This window comes from Pezoporus wallicus, unplaced genomic scaffold (genome assembly GCF_028554395.1).
Source record: "Pezoporus wallicus isolate ANWC-B61680 ecotype Strahan unplaced genomic scaffold, APGP_CSIRO_Pwel_v1 contig_8542, whole genome shotgun sequence".
In the NCBI taxonomy this organism is placed as follows: Eukaryota; Metazoa; Chordata; class Aves; order Psittaciformes; family Psittacidae; genus Pezoporus; species Pezoporus wallicus.
In genome coordinates this window covers 3,701,533-3,715,135 of record NW_026640148.1, presented here as the reverse complement: position 1 = coordinate 3,715,135, position 13,603 = coordinate 3,701,533, and the positions used below count along the sequence as shown (strand labels likewise).

Sequence of the window (13,603 nt, the reverse complement as noted above, 5' to 3'; positions counted from 1 at the left end):
CATAAAGATGCATTATATGAATCTGAATGTGTCTCTCTACACTGAAAAGCATTTTCTATTGCATTTGGGAGTTTGTCTTTTGAAATACAAAAAAAAAACCCAACCAACAAAACCCTAAGCCCCCAGACCACAATGTGTATAAAAACTAGGAATCTTGAATCTTGATACTGTTGCCTGAAATGCTGTGGTTACATCCACAGTTATAGAGACAGAACACTTCCTGGTCTTCACATAGCAGGAAAGAGTTGTTCTCAATAATTATCTCACAGGAGATGAGAAAGTAAGAGATCCAATTATATATTAAAGCAGTGATTTAATTAAAGAAATTAAAGCAATAAGACATTGTTATAGGAAGACTGAATTTACATCCTCTCTCCATCACAGAGCTTTAGTTATTAATACCACAGACTTGTATTTTACCACCTGGGAGATGAAATGCAAAGATGTACAAAAATAGCTTGATAGAAAAAAGCCCATCCTGTGACGGGGAAGGAAATGCTTTTCAGAAGATTCGCTGACTTCTGCTAAATCATCTGTCCATTCTAATAGCTTAGAAATGGGCCTGCACACAGACTGGCATCAAAATAAATAATAGTTCAAGAGCATGTATTTGCATAGGTACATGATACCCTTAAACCTTTTAAGACAGACTCATTTCAAAACAAAACACAAACCAATTTATTTAAGCCCTCTTTTTACAGAGAAATCCATTTAACAAATGAGAATCCATTCATTCTACCAAACGAGACTTTCTCCATCCCCAAAACCAGAAAGCCCCCCCACCAAAGAAAAAACAAACAAACAAAAAAAAACAACAAAAAAAAAACAAACTATAAACCATTTCATTATTTTGTATTTCCAATTGTTTTCTTACGAAAGCAACTAGAAAACTTAAGTCTCCTCAGCACACACACGTGGGCACACGGCTAACTGGAAGAAAATGACTTTGAAAAAAAATGATGTTCTCATATATGAGATAGAGAAATATAAGTAGAGGTGCATAGATATGTACACACACATATATAAACATATGTATAGATAAGCATACACAAATACCTATATACATGTATCACATACATTTTTCAAAACCCAAAAGCTTCTCATATTTTCTACTTTACTACAGCTCCTTCAAATGTTAAAGAAATCTTTTCATACCAGTAATAATCCAAAGGTTAATGTATGAATGCTGCATTTTTGTTAAGTCTGTCCCATAGAATACAAGTTTAGACAAAAAAATACCCACCCCCCCCCAAACAAACCAAACCAAAACAAACCCAAATTTGCAATAATCCAAGAAAGGAAAAACATTTTAGCAAATTTTTTTCTCATTTTTACTTTGTGAGGAAAAGGCAGGAAGGGATTCACTATTCAGGGTTTTATGTTCTCTTCAGTTTATGGTACATTACTATCAAGGACAACCAAAGGACAGTATCTCTATCAGACTGAATTAAAAACCTAAAACCAATCAAAGAAAAACAATTTGAAGGGATGAGGTATAGTAAAAAATGATGAGGCACAAATAGTACAAACCAGATTTTAAATGGTATGAGAAGTGAGGTAGGATGAAAGAAATAATGATAAACTGGACTGGGAGGGAAATACACACCATTTCAATTCTCCAGAGTAATCTCAAATGTTTCCAGAAGTTCCATAGATGACACAGCCAGAAAATAAAAAAGAATATTTCAGTTTGGTGTTCTTCATACAACAGGAGGAAATGCTCCAACATTTTTCTCACCTGCTGTTATCACTCAGTTAACAAAGTATGCCTTGGATTCAACTTAAATTGGGTATAAAATTACTAGGCAAAAGATTAATAACCTATCTTCAGGTTAGCTGAACAATCACTAATTTAACATTTCCTGCCACAGGTGGAGGGATAAAGCACCACAAAGCAGACTTCAGAAGTGAACTAGAAGAGGCAGCAGTGGTGCCACATTACCCAGCTTTCTGTATCTGCAGTAACCAACTGGAAATATGTGAATTTTCTGTTGAATACGGTGTTCCTCCTAAGTTTGTTTGATTCAGAGCTAACTCATTCCAATTTCACAAACAGGTGATTCATTCCCCAGTTTAAGCTTATTCAGAGATCAACCTTCTGTCATTGTTTAAGGCTAGCCCTCTTTTCCCCACAGGCTACCACTCATCTTCATGCCAGTGCCAGTAATCCTTCTGCTTATCTTTCAATTCCAGGGCCATACCACTGACAGTTCTAAGAGCCTGAAAGTGTGGGAAGACAACGGCATCTTAAAACAAGTTCTGTCAGAGCCCAGTGCCCTTCTTTTACCTGAATGATGCATCACACATGCTTTTGGGACCGTAACTTCAGAATACCTAACTGTAACACCGAATTTTAAAATCGGAACAGAACTTTATATGCTGCATTCCAATATCACGGTTACACTGTTGTTACACTGGCAAAAAAAAAAACAAAACTTGCTTAAGCTCTAAAGAGAACCAAAAATTCATTTGTTTTATAATAAGACTGTTTTCTGTATTTATTTCCGCTGCCCTCTACTGTTCAGAAAACCAGTCATTACGGGTTTCATTTTCTCGAGAGAGACACAGAAACCTAAACAAAAGCCTTGTTCCTTCTGAAGGAGAAACAGAGATGAGCTGATCACACAGTTTGCACTGAGTGTGGTAGGAAGCTCTGTGGGTCTTCTCTGCACATGTCCTGCTGTCAGGCTCTTTGTGTTCTCCTGTCAGCCCCAAGCAAAACAAACGAATTAAATAACAGACTCTGCTCTAACTCTGTTACAACATAGCAGAAGACTCAGAAAAGGAGTTGAAGTCATCTATGACTCTTAAAGACTTCACCACTGAAGCTATCCAGTCACATCTGAGGAGTTTCACATCTCTGCCAGACAAAATGGCAGCTTCTTTTCACCTTTCCCTCACCACAGAGAACAAGCTTTATTTCTACAGTGCTTATTGTAATGGATTTGAGATTTTCCAGTCAGTGTAATATGAAATGAACAGTGAAACGAACAATGAAATGAAAGTTATATTCAATGTGTTTAACATTAACAACAGGAAATGGGTGTGCATGTACGGGATGCTGTAAGGACAAGGATCAGCAGAGCTTTGTTTGACGACTGGTATTTATTCTGTCTTTATTTAACCTTCTTCCTTCCCCTTTTCAGAAAACGAGGAGAGTATCAGTCACTGGAATCTAGCAGAGTTAAACATGCTGAAACTTTTTCACTGTTTATTATAAAGTCTGAATCAGATTCAGATAAACAAGTTACATATTTTTATTTCTTTCTCCACAGGAGTTCTTAGTTATGCGAGTGAACAACAGTCTTTATCACATGATCCTTTCTCAGTCACAACTTGACGACTGCTACATAAACTGTGCTTTTAATTAACATCATCCATATCTAAGGATTCTAATATCTATCATATATATAAAAATTAAGATACAATTTAAGAGTCCATACACTATTTAGATTCATTTTCTGTTTTTCTTGCAAGCACCTTTCAGCTGGGATCTGTCAGATCCAGTTCTTCATGGTCCCAAGTAATATAATCGGTCAGCATGCAGACAGTCCTGAGATTATTTTTGCCTTTGGCAAACTGACACGATGAAGGTGCAGTTCCTCACCTTGCATATCTGTGTTCGGGGAGTTTATTATAGGTCCAGTTGTAAAAGCAAGAATAATCAAAGTTGGGCTATTTTAATGCTCTGACTCTACCCTTAAGGGTTTTGTGTGCTTGAAGGCATGGGGACTGGACAGCAACAGCCTGCACTTGCTTTAATTGACCATTTAACTATGGCTGTCAACCACCAGTTCTGGTTCCAAAACGGTTACATCTGCGTATGTAAGAGGTAAAGATTTTGAGAACAAAAACTACAATGAAATTTTCTCACTTGAAAAACAGATTTATTCAAATGACATTTTTATTTTTTTTTAGATTTGGGTGCTTTACTGTTTGGTTTTAAGAATCCAACAGAGCTTCTCATTGTAAAAGAAAGCTTGGATTGCTGATGCTGTGCACAGCACTAGAACCACATACAGCAGAATGAAACAATATCTGTAAACTAAGTCTCCAACTGGCATTCAACTGGCTTATGTTTACATAAACTGCAGTCATCCCTTCTTGTTCTAATAATCCCCTGCTAGTCTGCTTTCCCCCAGCCTGCACTCAGCATCATTATGATGCCATACCTTTAACAGACAGATGCCTACATATGGCTTTTGATCTAAGCACCCTACATGCTGCTCATCAGCATCACAGAGAATAGATAAAAATGCTGCACCCAGAATACTGGGTTTGTTTTCTGCATATAAAACCAATATCACTTTTACTAAAACTACACGTTACAGTATTTATTTTGGGGTTCAATATATATAAACACACAAATGCTTCAGCTCCATTTCATAGGAAATAAGGCTTACAGGATATCGGTCAATATCTGTGATAAAAAATTCCAAGTGAGCTTAGCAGTATTAGCAGACCCTAATCAATCTGTGTTATTTTACTTCACAAACGCATCTCCCTGGTGTTCCACGGGAACTGTGGCATTTTCAAGTGAATGATATCTAAAATTATGCATAGTTGCTGCGGGTATGTATAAGTACATGCAAGAAGACTACAGCAGTTTAACAGCATGGCAGTAAGAAATCACCAGTCCCATTCTTAAGCAATTAATAAAAAAATAAGAATCCAAGCGTATAACATCTATTAACCTGATTTTCACTAGTTGACAGTCTTAAACTTTCTCAGCCTGCTGCAAATTTTGTTTACCTTTCTTAAACGTGACTGAAGTCAGAACTGCATAAAGCATTCCAGATAACACCTTAAAAGCATTCTGTGCAATTAATTCATCTCAAACCATCTCTCACTACTGAAAATTGTCACAGAGAACATAAAAAGCCCCCAATATCTAAATTAAAAATCTAGTCCTAAACTTAAATAACATTCTCCATAGCAAATCCAAGAGAATACAGGCCCTTGAACATATCCCTGACCTGTCTGCCTTACACTACAGGCCTCTACCTTTATCCTATGTTTATGAGAAATATGAACTGTAGTTTTATTCAATATATACAGAAATATTTTGAAATAACTTTGCTTCTTACAGTTATTATCAATCTTGCTACTTTTCTGTTCATATCTGTCTGAAGTGCAGTGTCTAAAACTGTGGCTAGTTTTACAGGTGATGCTGCACACATGCTGCAGAGCAGAATCATCACATGCTGTAAATAGGTTCTGTTACAGCTTTCACTTTGACAATGGACAGACTTACTCACATAGCTATAAATCTTTTCATTTAAATCCTAGCATCAGTCAAAATCCTCATTTTCACACTAGGAGACAGAAAGATGGTTACACATTTGTGATAAAAAAGCAAAACCAAAAACATAAATCCACCATCCTACACAAAGAAAAACAGTCATCCATCACACTGGGGATATCAGAGGATATTATCTAAACTTTTAAGAAATTTTTTTCCTTACAGAAGGAAATATTCCTGTTAAGCAACAATTTGGTTACATTAATAACCACATTTTAAGTCCTAGCATGCTTGAAAGCAGTATCTGTGCAATTTCAACTTAATAGAATGCCACACACACAAACAATAAAAAGTAGCATGATTCCAAAGTTACGCTTACCTGATGATGCACAAAAAAGCAACACCACACCATGAGGTACTTTGTATTGTACTTGGATTTTAGGAAGTTTCTTAATATTCAGTGTGATAATGAAATGTCTTTGCTACAAAGGAGTCCCTATGTGTGTCTCCTTCAGTTTTCAGCAGGAACCCCTCCCCATGCAGCCACAGACTTCACTCGTTTCCTGTCATGCAGTGTACTACAAGTGTCAGAAGCCGAGTGATTCGTATTGTCGTGTCTACCTCTGTGTGGTTTTCCCTCATAGATTGCTTCCAATAATATTTTAAACAGACAGAATTGTTTTAAAAATCACTCACAAGGGAACAGCACAATTATGGCAAAGTTAAAGACATCATTAACTTGTTCTTCAAGGTAGGGCTTTGAGCTCTTTGAGCCTCAGTACCTGAAACACAGTCCATCTCCCAGCTCTGCAATTCTCAGTCTTAAACAGCAGCAATGGCCTGTAAACTCAAGGGCACACAACTGTGTCCAAATGTAGATGCCTCAGAAAACAAAAGAGCTGGTAGACACTGGGTGGAACTTTTAAACATTCAGTTTACAGAAAACTTTCAGTGTTTCAGAAATTAAAGGATCTCCAAAGAGGGAATTCTTAAATTAAAAGGCATAATGGCATGAACTCAGAACAGAATGATTTCACATCAGCTCAGAATCAAGGCCCAAAGATAAACTTGGCAGAGTGCCCACATTTTGCACATAAGGACATGCCAAGGAAGTGCAAAGTCTGATTTTTTTGCTTGGTAGTTCAATATAACTAAGAAACTTCACTTTTGCTGATTCTCCTCCAATCTAGATATGGAGGCATTTTGCAACTGCATCCTATGAAGGCCTGTGAACCTTAATTTCACTGAAACTGGGAAATCTATATACCTTAAACATCAAGAAAGCATTCAACTTCAAGTTACTGCTGCCTTAAAAATACCAAAAAAAGACTGTTGCTACCTCAACAACATAAAATTTCCCAGCGCACTTAAAATTTTAAGACCGTGGATCTCCTTCTGCAAAGACTCCCTGGACACACACACACACTGGCCATCACTGGGATTTACAGCTTGAAGTTGGTAAAGTTACAGGATTAGGTAGATTCCAGACTTGTAATTTAAACTGCAAAATAGATTGCATCCTTGAGAGCTCTCATATCTGCATGCCAAACCATTCTTTGGACAAGAATGACCGAGACATACCGACCTGGTAATCGGCAAGTCTTCGGTGGTCTCTCTTGAACTGCCAGTTTGGTCACCAGCACTTTCTAGTACATGTTTTCCTTTAATATCTACTCAGTTAATTGCCTCTTTTGGCCATCACATTAAGTTACACTGCTTCAGTGTAAGAAAAGCTAAGTTTCATGAGGTTCCTATCAAAACACATAACTTGGCATGCATTATATGGAAATCTATATTTGCATATGAGCCATATATACCAGTTTCCATGTGCATTTGAGCAGCTCTCTTCAAAATCAAGACAAACATAGCTATCAACTTCCCTTAGACAAAGTTAGCCAGAAAACAATACAGAATATTGACCCTGAAAAAGGGAATCCATAATCATCACGAGAGATCGAACCACAATGCTTTATGTGGCAAGTGAAAATGACTGATCTAAAACGGCTTTCCTGCATCACATACTGAATTAACTATTTTGGACAAGTGAAACTTGTCCTCAGAAACTAGTAAAAAGTAGCTATTGAGAGATATATGATATGTGGGTTCTTTTTTTTTAAAGCATTTGTGGAATCTAATGTAAAAAACAAGTGCAAATACAGGGAAAAGAAAAACCCTGGAACTTTTCTAATCCTTTGTACACACACCACAAATACACAGCGAAAAGTTTCCTGAGTGTTTACCTTTTAAAATAATTTCTATATATTTGTAAGATAACGCATTCTTGAGTTTAGAAGACTTACTGATTATTCATATTATACAACTGAATATTTTCCTATTACTATTCCAAAGAGACTTTTTTTGTTTGTTTAAGACTTAAGTAATAACTGTGTGAAAAGTTCAGGCAAGCATCCATAATGGACAAAGAAAAACAGCTGAATGGATTAGTCAACAGCTTCATTTTAACATACAAAAAGTTTCCAGTATAATAAACATAAAACAAATACATTTGTGTCATAATTTCTACATTATATGATTTAAGGTCTTAACTACATATCTAAGATTTTCACTACATATTTATCTAAGCAAGCCAACTTCTTCTACTACATTCCCTCTGTTAAGTTAGAATTAGAACCTTTCAGGTGCAGGGAAGGGTGTCTTTTGATAATAGCTTGTTAACCTTAACCATTAAACCCATGTTTTGTTAACACTACCACTTACGTTCAAATAAAAATATGCAATGAGAAGATTAGAAATTATTTCAACTTTTGTATGCCATTTATACTTTGACAAGTCCCTGCTTTACCAGGTTTTTTCTTTTCAAGGTATTTGCTTGAAACACATCTAACTTGCACTATTGGTAACTGCACAGTTCCTCTACAGGGACAAATAAAGTGTGTGTTCTGCAGCACCTTCAGTATTACACACTTTCTTGTTCTATGTTTGAAAAGAGGTGCAGGTAGCAGGCAAAGCTATCAGAAGCTGAAAGAAATAACAAGTAACTATCTAATGTGCAATAAGTTAGGGTATTGTCTTCCAGTGAAGGTATTCCATAATACTTTAAGCACTGAAAATATATGAGGCCAACCTGGGACTTGCATTTAATTCTAGGCTTTACCTGCTGCAACCGCGTAATTCCACTTCTAAGCCAATAGCACTTCATCTGCTCACATCATTTACGGATTAATTCCACTCTAAGAAGTACTTCAAAATTTGTTTTAATAAGAGGCTTATAGGTTACTGAAGATTCTTTAAATCATATGAGTAATAGATCAGTCTAAAAATGATGAATAACCATGAGAGATGGGCATGCACTAAGGAGTCAAACATGAATAAATATGTAGATTCAAGATACGATGCCTGAGCAAACAAAAAAAGTAATTTAAAGGAATAATTATCTCCTTTTCCCTTTGATTAATTAGTAATATTTCACTTTTTCTTAAACACCTTGTATCCTGTAAATTATTAAGATATATATATGCACACACCGAGATAATTACTTCATGTATCCTACATCCTTACATCTCACTCTTGACCTGTTATTATTCTATTCAGTCTTCCATGATTTGCTCAGGTCTACAAACTCAGAGCTGGCTTTGCCAGGCTCAAATTCTGCAGACTTCCAGTAGGCAAAAATGTGAAGACCAATCTGAGTCTGAGCTAACAGCAATTCAAACTTCATTTTTCAAGAAAACAGGTCCCTAGTAAGCTGGTGCAATATTTCATCTGTTCAAAACTCAATTAGAATAAAAAGTTTCTGCTGATGTGAAACTGATACCAGTCAGCAACTGATTTCTTCAACAAGAGCTATGACACTTTAATGGTACCTCCAGACGTCACCTCTTGGATTGCCTTTGACAGCATTTTATCTAATTTAAATTCCTGGAGGAATACCTCATAGGCTTGAATGCTGGCACGTGCTAGAAAGTGGCCTGGTTGTGTCAGCTGATTCCTAATTCTGTGGTTAAAGTCAGGTAGAGATCCAGAGGCTTGACCTGGTTCTTTCCAAAGGCTCGGAAATACATTCATTAGTGGCAAATTCTCTGCAAGACTTCCAAATTACCTCAAACTATGTTAGGACTGCATTATATACAATGCTTTATACATCTTCCATTAAATTTAATATCCCATTTCAAAACATGCAGCAGAACCCAGAAATTATGAAATCTGTCATCGTGAGTGGAATTTAAGAGCTTCAAAAGATCTGAATTTATTTTAAAAACTTGATTTAGTATTATTTAGGAAATGTTCCAGTACATTCTTACAACTGTTTAGATTACAAGTTCTTTAGAGAAAAAATAGTTTGTTATTTTGTTTACATGATATCTAGAAAAATTGAGACCTTGTTTTCTGGTTGCTACTGTAGTAACAAAATTTGTTTCCAGGCTGCTATAAATAACACAAACCATCATATTGCTCTTATTGTGCATTTGTGTTACATTTTAAAATATGGCCATACTTTTTACTTGCTGTGTACGTTCTAAACACAGAAAATAGTATTAGCTTTCAAGAAAAATCTTGTTCTTATGTTTAGATTAAAAAAATTAGGACTCATTTTAAGACTGAAATGTCTCTGAGAGAACCTGGCTGTGAAAGCACTTTTACAGATGGACAGCAGTCTTCAGAGAGAGTACCAACAAACACACTCATACTGCTTCTTCTAAGTGAAAACATCAGAAGGAACTCAAATTTCCTTTTCTTTCTACATCAGCTCTTAAGGACTGTTTATAAGCTCATTCAGATGTTTTCAAAAGGATTTCCTTCTCTTCTGGTCCTTAAAAGATTTTGTTTAACTTTCTGTCACAAGTTCAACTTGACAACTTAAATCAGAACCTGTACAACTGGAGATGGAGAGGCAGATGTTTGAACAAAAGCTCTATTACAGCACAGAGGATTTCCCAACTGTTTGTGCAAACAATGCCTTTGCAACCTTTTCCAAATGTGTAGCCCATTTTGTTTACTTTTTATTTGAAACTTCTTTTATTCAAAACAGCTCTCCTCAAAACAGCAGAGCCAAATTGGCAACTTTTACAATCAACTTACACTGACCAGCACATTTTTCACGGTCTGAGCACTAGGAAATAATACAACAGACCATCACAATGATTTGGTAAAAAAGGAAAGGGCGATGTTAATAACATTTTTGTAACAGGTTGTAGTAACAGCAAGCTCTACTGCAAACACCATGACTAGTAAAACCAAGCAAAAAAGCAATTTAAAGTCATGTATGCAACCATTTATGTTCACTAGTCATTTTAAAATAAACTTGATGATCTCAAACAGTGTAGCATCAGTAAAATATCAATATATAGTTCAAAATTATTTCCAAAATGGTGGTTTCTCAGACTGAGTAGCATCAAATTCAGCTGACAACTGCATCACTCTGTTAACTATTAGAAGTTTCTGAAACCAAGTCACGGGACACGGCAATTTCACATCACATGTTCTCAAAGAGCAGCCACTGGTGGGGTGGAGAGAAACAAATACAAAGAAATGGGCAGAGTTTGGTCTGGCTTAAATTGAACAGGGGCCAAGTTCATCTGCTGTTGAGCAAAGAAAAGAGTAGTAAATGACAGCAGGAGTACAAGGTAACACCCAATCTATGATTAAAGACAGGAAATCTGCTATATACCAGAACATCAAACTCTGGTCCAATTGTAATTCTCTTAGGCTATCTGCTTTGTCACATGTTGCTTCTAGTTCAGTATTGTTTGTATGTGAAATATAGCTGGCATGAGGGTTTTACAGCATATATAGAATATTTCTATAATAAATAATAAACCACACCTAGAACAAACATCAACTTGCTACAAAGCACTTAAAGACCCATAAAATAAAGCCCTATAATGTTAACAGAATGACCGCATAAAGTGTTTTTCAATAAAGTATCTATCTAGTGAAAACATGAAATTTAAGAAATTCCTTCAAATGGGAGATATCAAGCTATTTTCTTTATCAGAAAAATTCAAAATATTAATTGAATAACTGAGCATTAATAAACAGAACACCCACCCTTTACAATAGAAGCAATGATGGAAAGTCTTGCAGATGTAAAAGCCTATGAGAGTCTCTTCATTTCTAGAATTCATTAGCCAAGTGCTCTGTGAACATGCCTCTAAATTCCTGCCCCAAGAAACGTGAAATCTGAAGTGTATTTTATATAACTAGCATATAATTACTGGAAAGTAGCCCCATAAACTAGGTAACTGGGCAGGTTTAATGGCTCTGTACTTAGCTTACAGATTATTTTAGAGGTAAAAACTGCAAAGCTGCTACTGAATTGAGTTAATGAAACATTGCAACTGCTAAGCATTACAGCGCTCTCTAGACAGCACGAGCAGTAACATATCATAAAACAGGCACAAGTATTTCTGCCCAAGTCCCAGACTCCTAGAAACCTGGTGAAGACTAAAGGCCAGCCTGCATCATCCTCCTTTATACCCCATTTACAAATACTCATATGTGTCTCTCCAGCACATGTTCATTGTTTTTGCAGTACTACTATATGCAAAGAACCTCATAATTTTCACCACCCACTGACCCTACAAAAAGATACAGCCACTTATCACAGACCTAGGAACACATACATCAAACAATGTTTTGCTGGAATTTCAAGACACTGACATACCTAATCTAACATTACAAGCTGTGGATAGAACTTTTGGTAACTAAACCATGCTGAGTCAGCACATCAGTTTGGAATAACACATTCTTGAATTCTTCACAATTGTCTAACTGGTTATACTGAGTTACTTTTTAACTTCAGTGTATACATTAAGAATACAACAATTCTGCTGTGTGTTTTGGAACTGCAGATGGAATTGACTGCTATCCAGTTACGCAAATGCCACACAATGAATTTCTGATAGCATCTCCATTTGTTTGCCAACGTAAACTTTGCTGTTCCAAGAGAAATTAGTCTTGTGACTAATCAACAACAATTTCAATGGTTTGTTCAAAAACAAAAGCAATAATAAGCTAAAACATTTAAAACTCCGCTCATAGATTAAGCATCGAGACATCAAACCCAACTCTTTAACAAATAAAAATCAGTGGCCCACGTATCTACTTGGTACACTTCATAAGCTCTAGTCAGAAAACTACAAATTGTGCATCATGGAGGGAATTTCCAACACTCCTATTGCCCTCTACATCGCTGCTATCAACAGTCTGAAGTAAAGTCTCCCTGCTCCTGCAGCGCTCCAAAGAACGAACTACAAGGCCACAGAGAAACTCAGCTTCTACTAAACCCGTTATAAAGGTTTTACCGTTACAGCATATATTTTATTATACATTAAAGCAGAAACACTTACAGAATTGCTTCTTACCACTTTTAACAATATCATGTATCATGGACATTCTGGCCCAAGAAAGGTCAATGCTGAACAGAGGCACAACAGTACCTCCACAAAGGCAGAATAAAAGCAAGCCTGAACAAAGACAGTAAAAGAGAAGTAGTGCTGGGGTAATTAAACTCTGACATGGAAGAGCCTAAACCTGCTAGAAGAAGAAGGGGGAAGAAACCTAAAAGGAGCAAGTCAAGCACAGGAACACATCATCAGTTAGAAAGGAGAAAAAGGAATATGAAATTTGTACTTTTTCTTTCCAAAGAAAAAGGAAGATAACACGGGTCAGGGATCAAGCATCCACTTAGCATCTCTTTAATCTACTGCAGAGGTTAGAAGTAGCAGGAGACTGACTCCATGGAGACAAGCGGCAGTACCAAAGTAGGGACGGGAGAGCAGGGATGCTAGCAGTACTCCCCCCGGTGGAGGAGTCTGTCCGTGACACTTAACAGGTGTAACTATTCTGCTCACGGCTTATGCTGTCAATTACACTCCGGAAACTTTTTCCCCACCGCGGAGGAAGCTACTTAAATTGTGTATGCAACATACAAGTATATTAAAACAGCAGAGAACCACATGTGCCTTTTAGTATGCGTATGCCAACTTGAGTTTAAAAATCTTATTGGTCATAATATGAGATACTGGTATGTAAGAACATTTGATCTACAGACATTAGTGCATAATTTTGCTTCAACAACTGTGAATAAAGGTCTGTCTGATATCACTTCAGAGAGCCTATTACAGGTAACAACATTGCTTAAGCTTATGCACTTGAGTATCAGTGCATACAGACACTAAGTAAACCCAGTCAGAATCCACGAGAGGTAAAGAGGTGCTTTCTGTGGAAGTATGTAATTATGTAATATATGTATTTAATCATTGATTTAAAGCTAGGAAAGAACTTCTCTCTTAGAAACTTTTATCTTGTTTTGATTCATGCACCCTGAAAGGAGCAACTGAAGTCTGTCAGCTGCACAAAATAAATGTACTGTTTCATAAATAGTCTGAAAAGTACAGA

General features: G+C 36.4%; 1 protein-coding gene across 4 annotated transcripts in view; it reads right to left on the bottom strand.

The window, feature by feature from the left end:
• ARHGEF3 (Rho guanine nucleotide exchange factor 3) overlaps positions 1-13,603 on the bottom strand; it is a 120,888-nt gene that overhangs the window by 61,577 nt on the left and 45,708 nt on the right. The window contains exon 1 of one of the 4 annotated variants that reach the window (XM_057417661.1): positions 5,622-5,740. The exons of the other annotated variants lie outside the window; for them this stretch is intronic. Coding sequence (XP_057273644.1) covers positions 5,622-5,654 — 33 coding nt within the window. The 5' untranslated portion in view covers positions 5,655-5,740. Of the gene's footprint in view, positions 1-5,621; positions 5,741-13,603 lie in introns of those variants that run through there. 4 annotated transcript variants of the gene reach the window in all.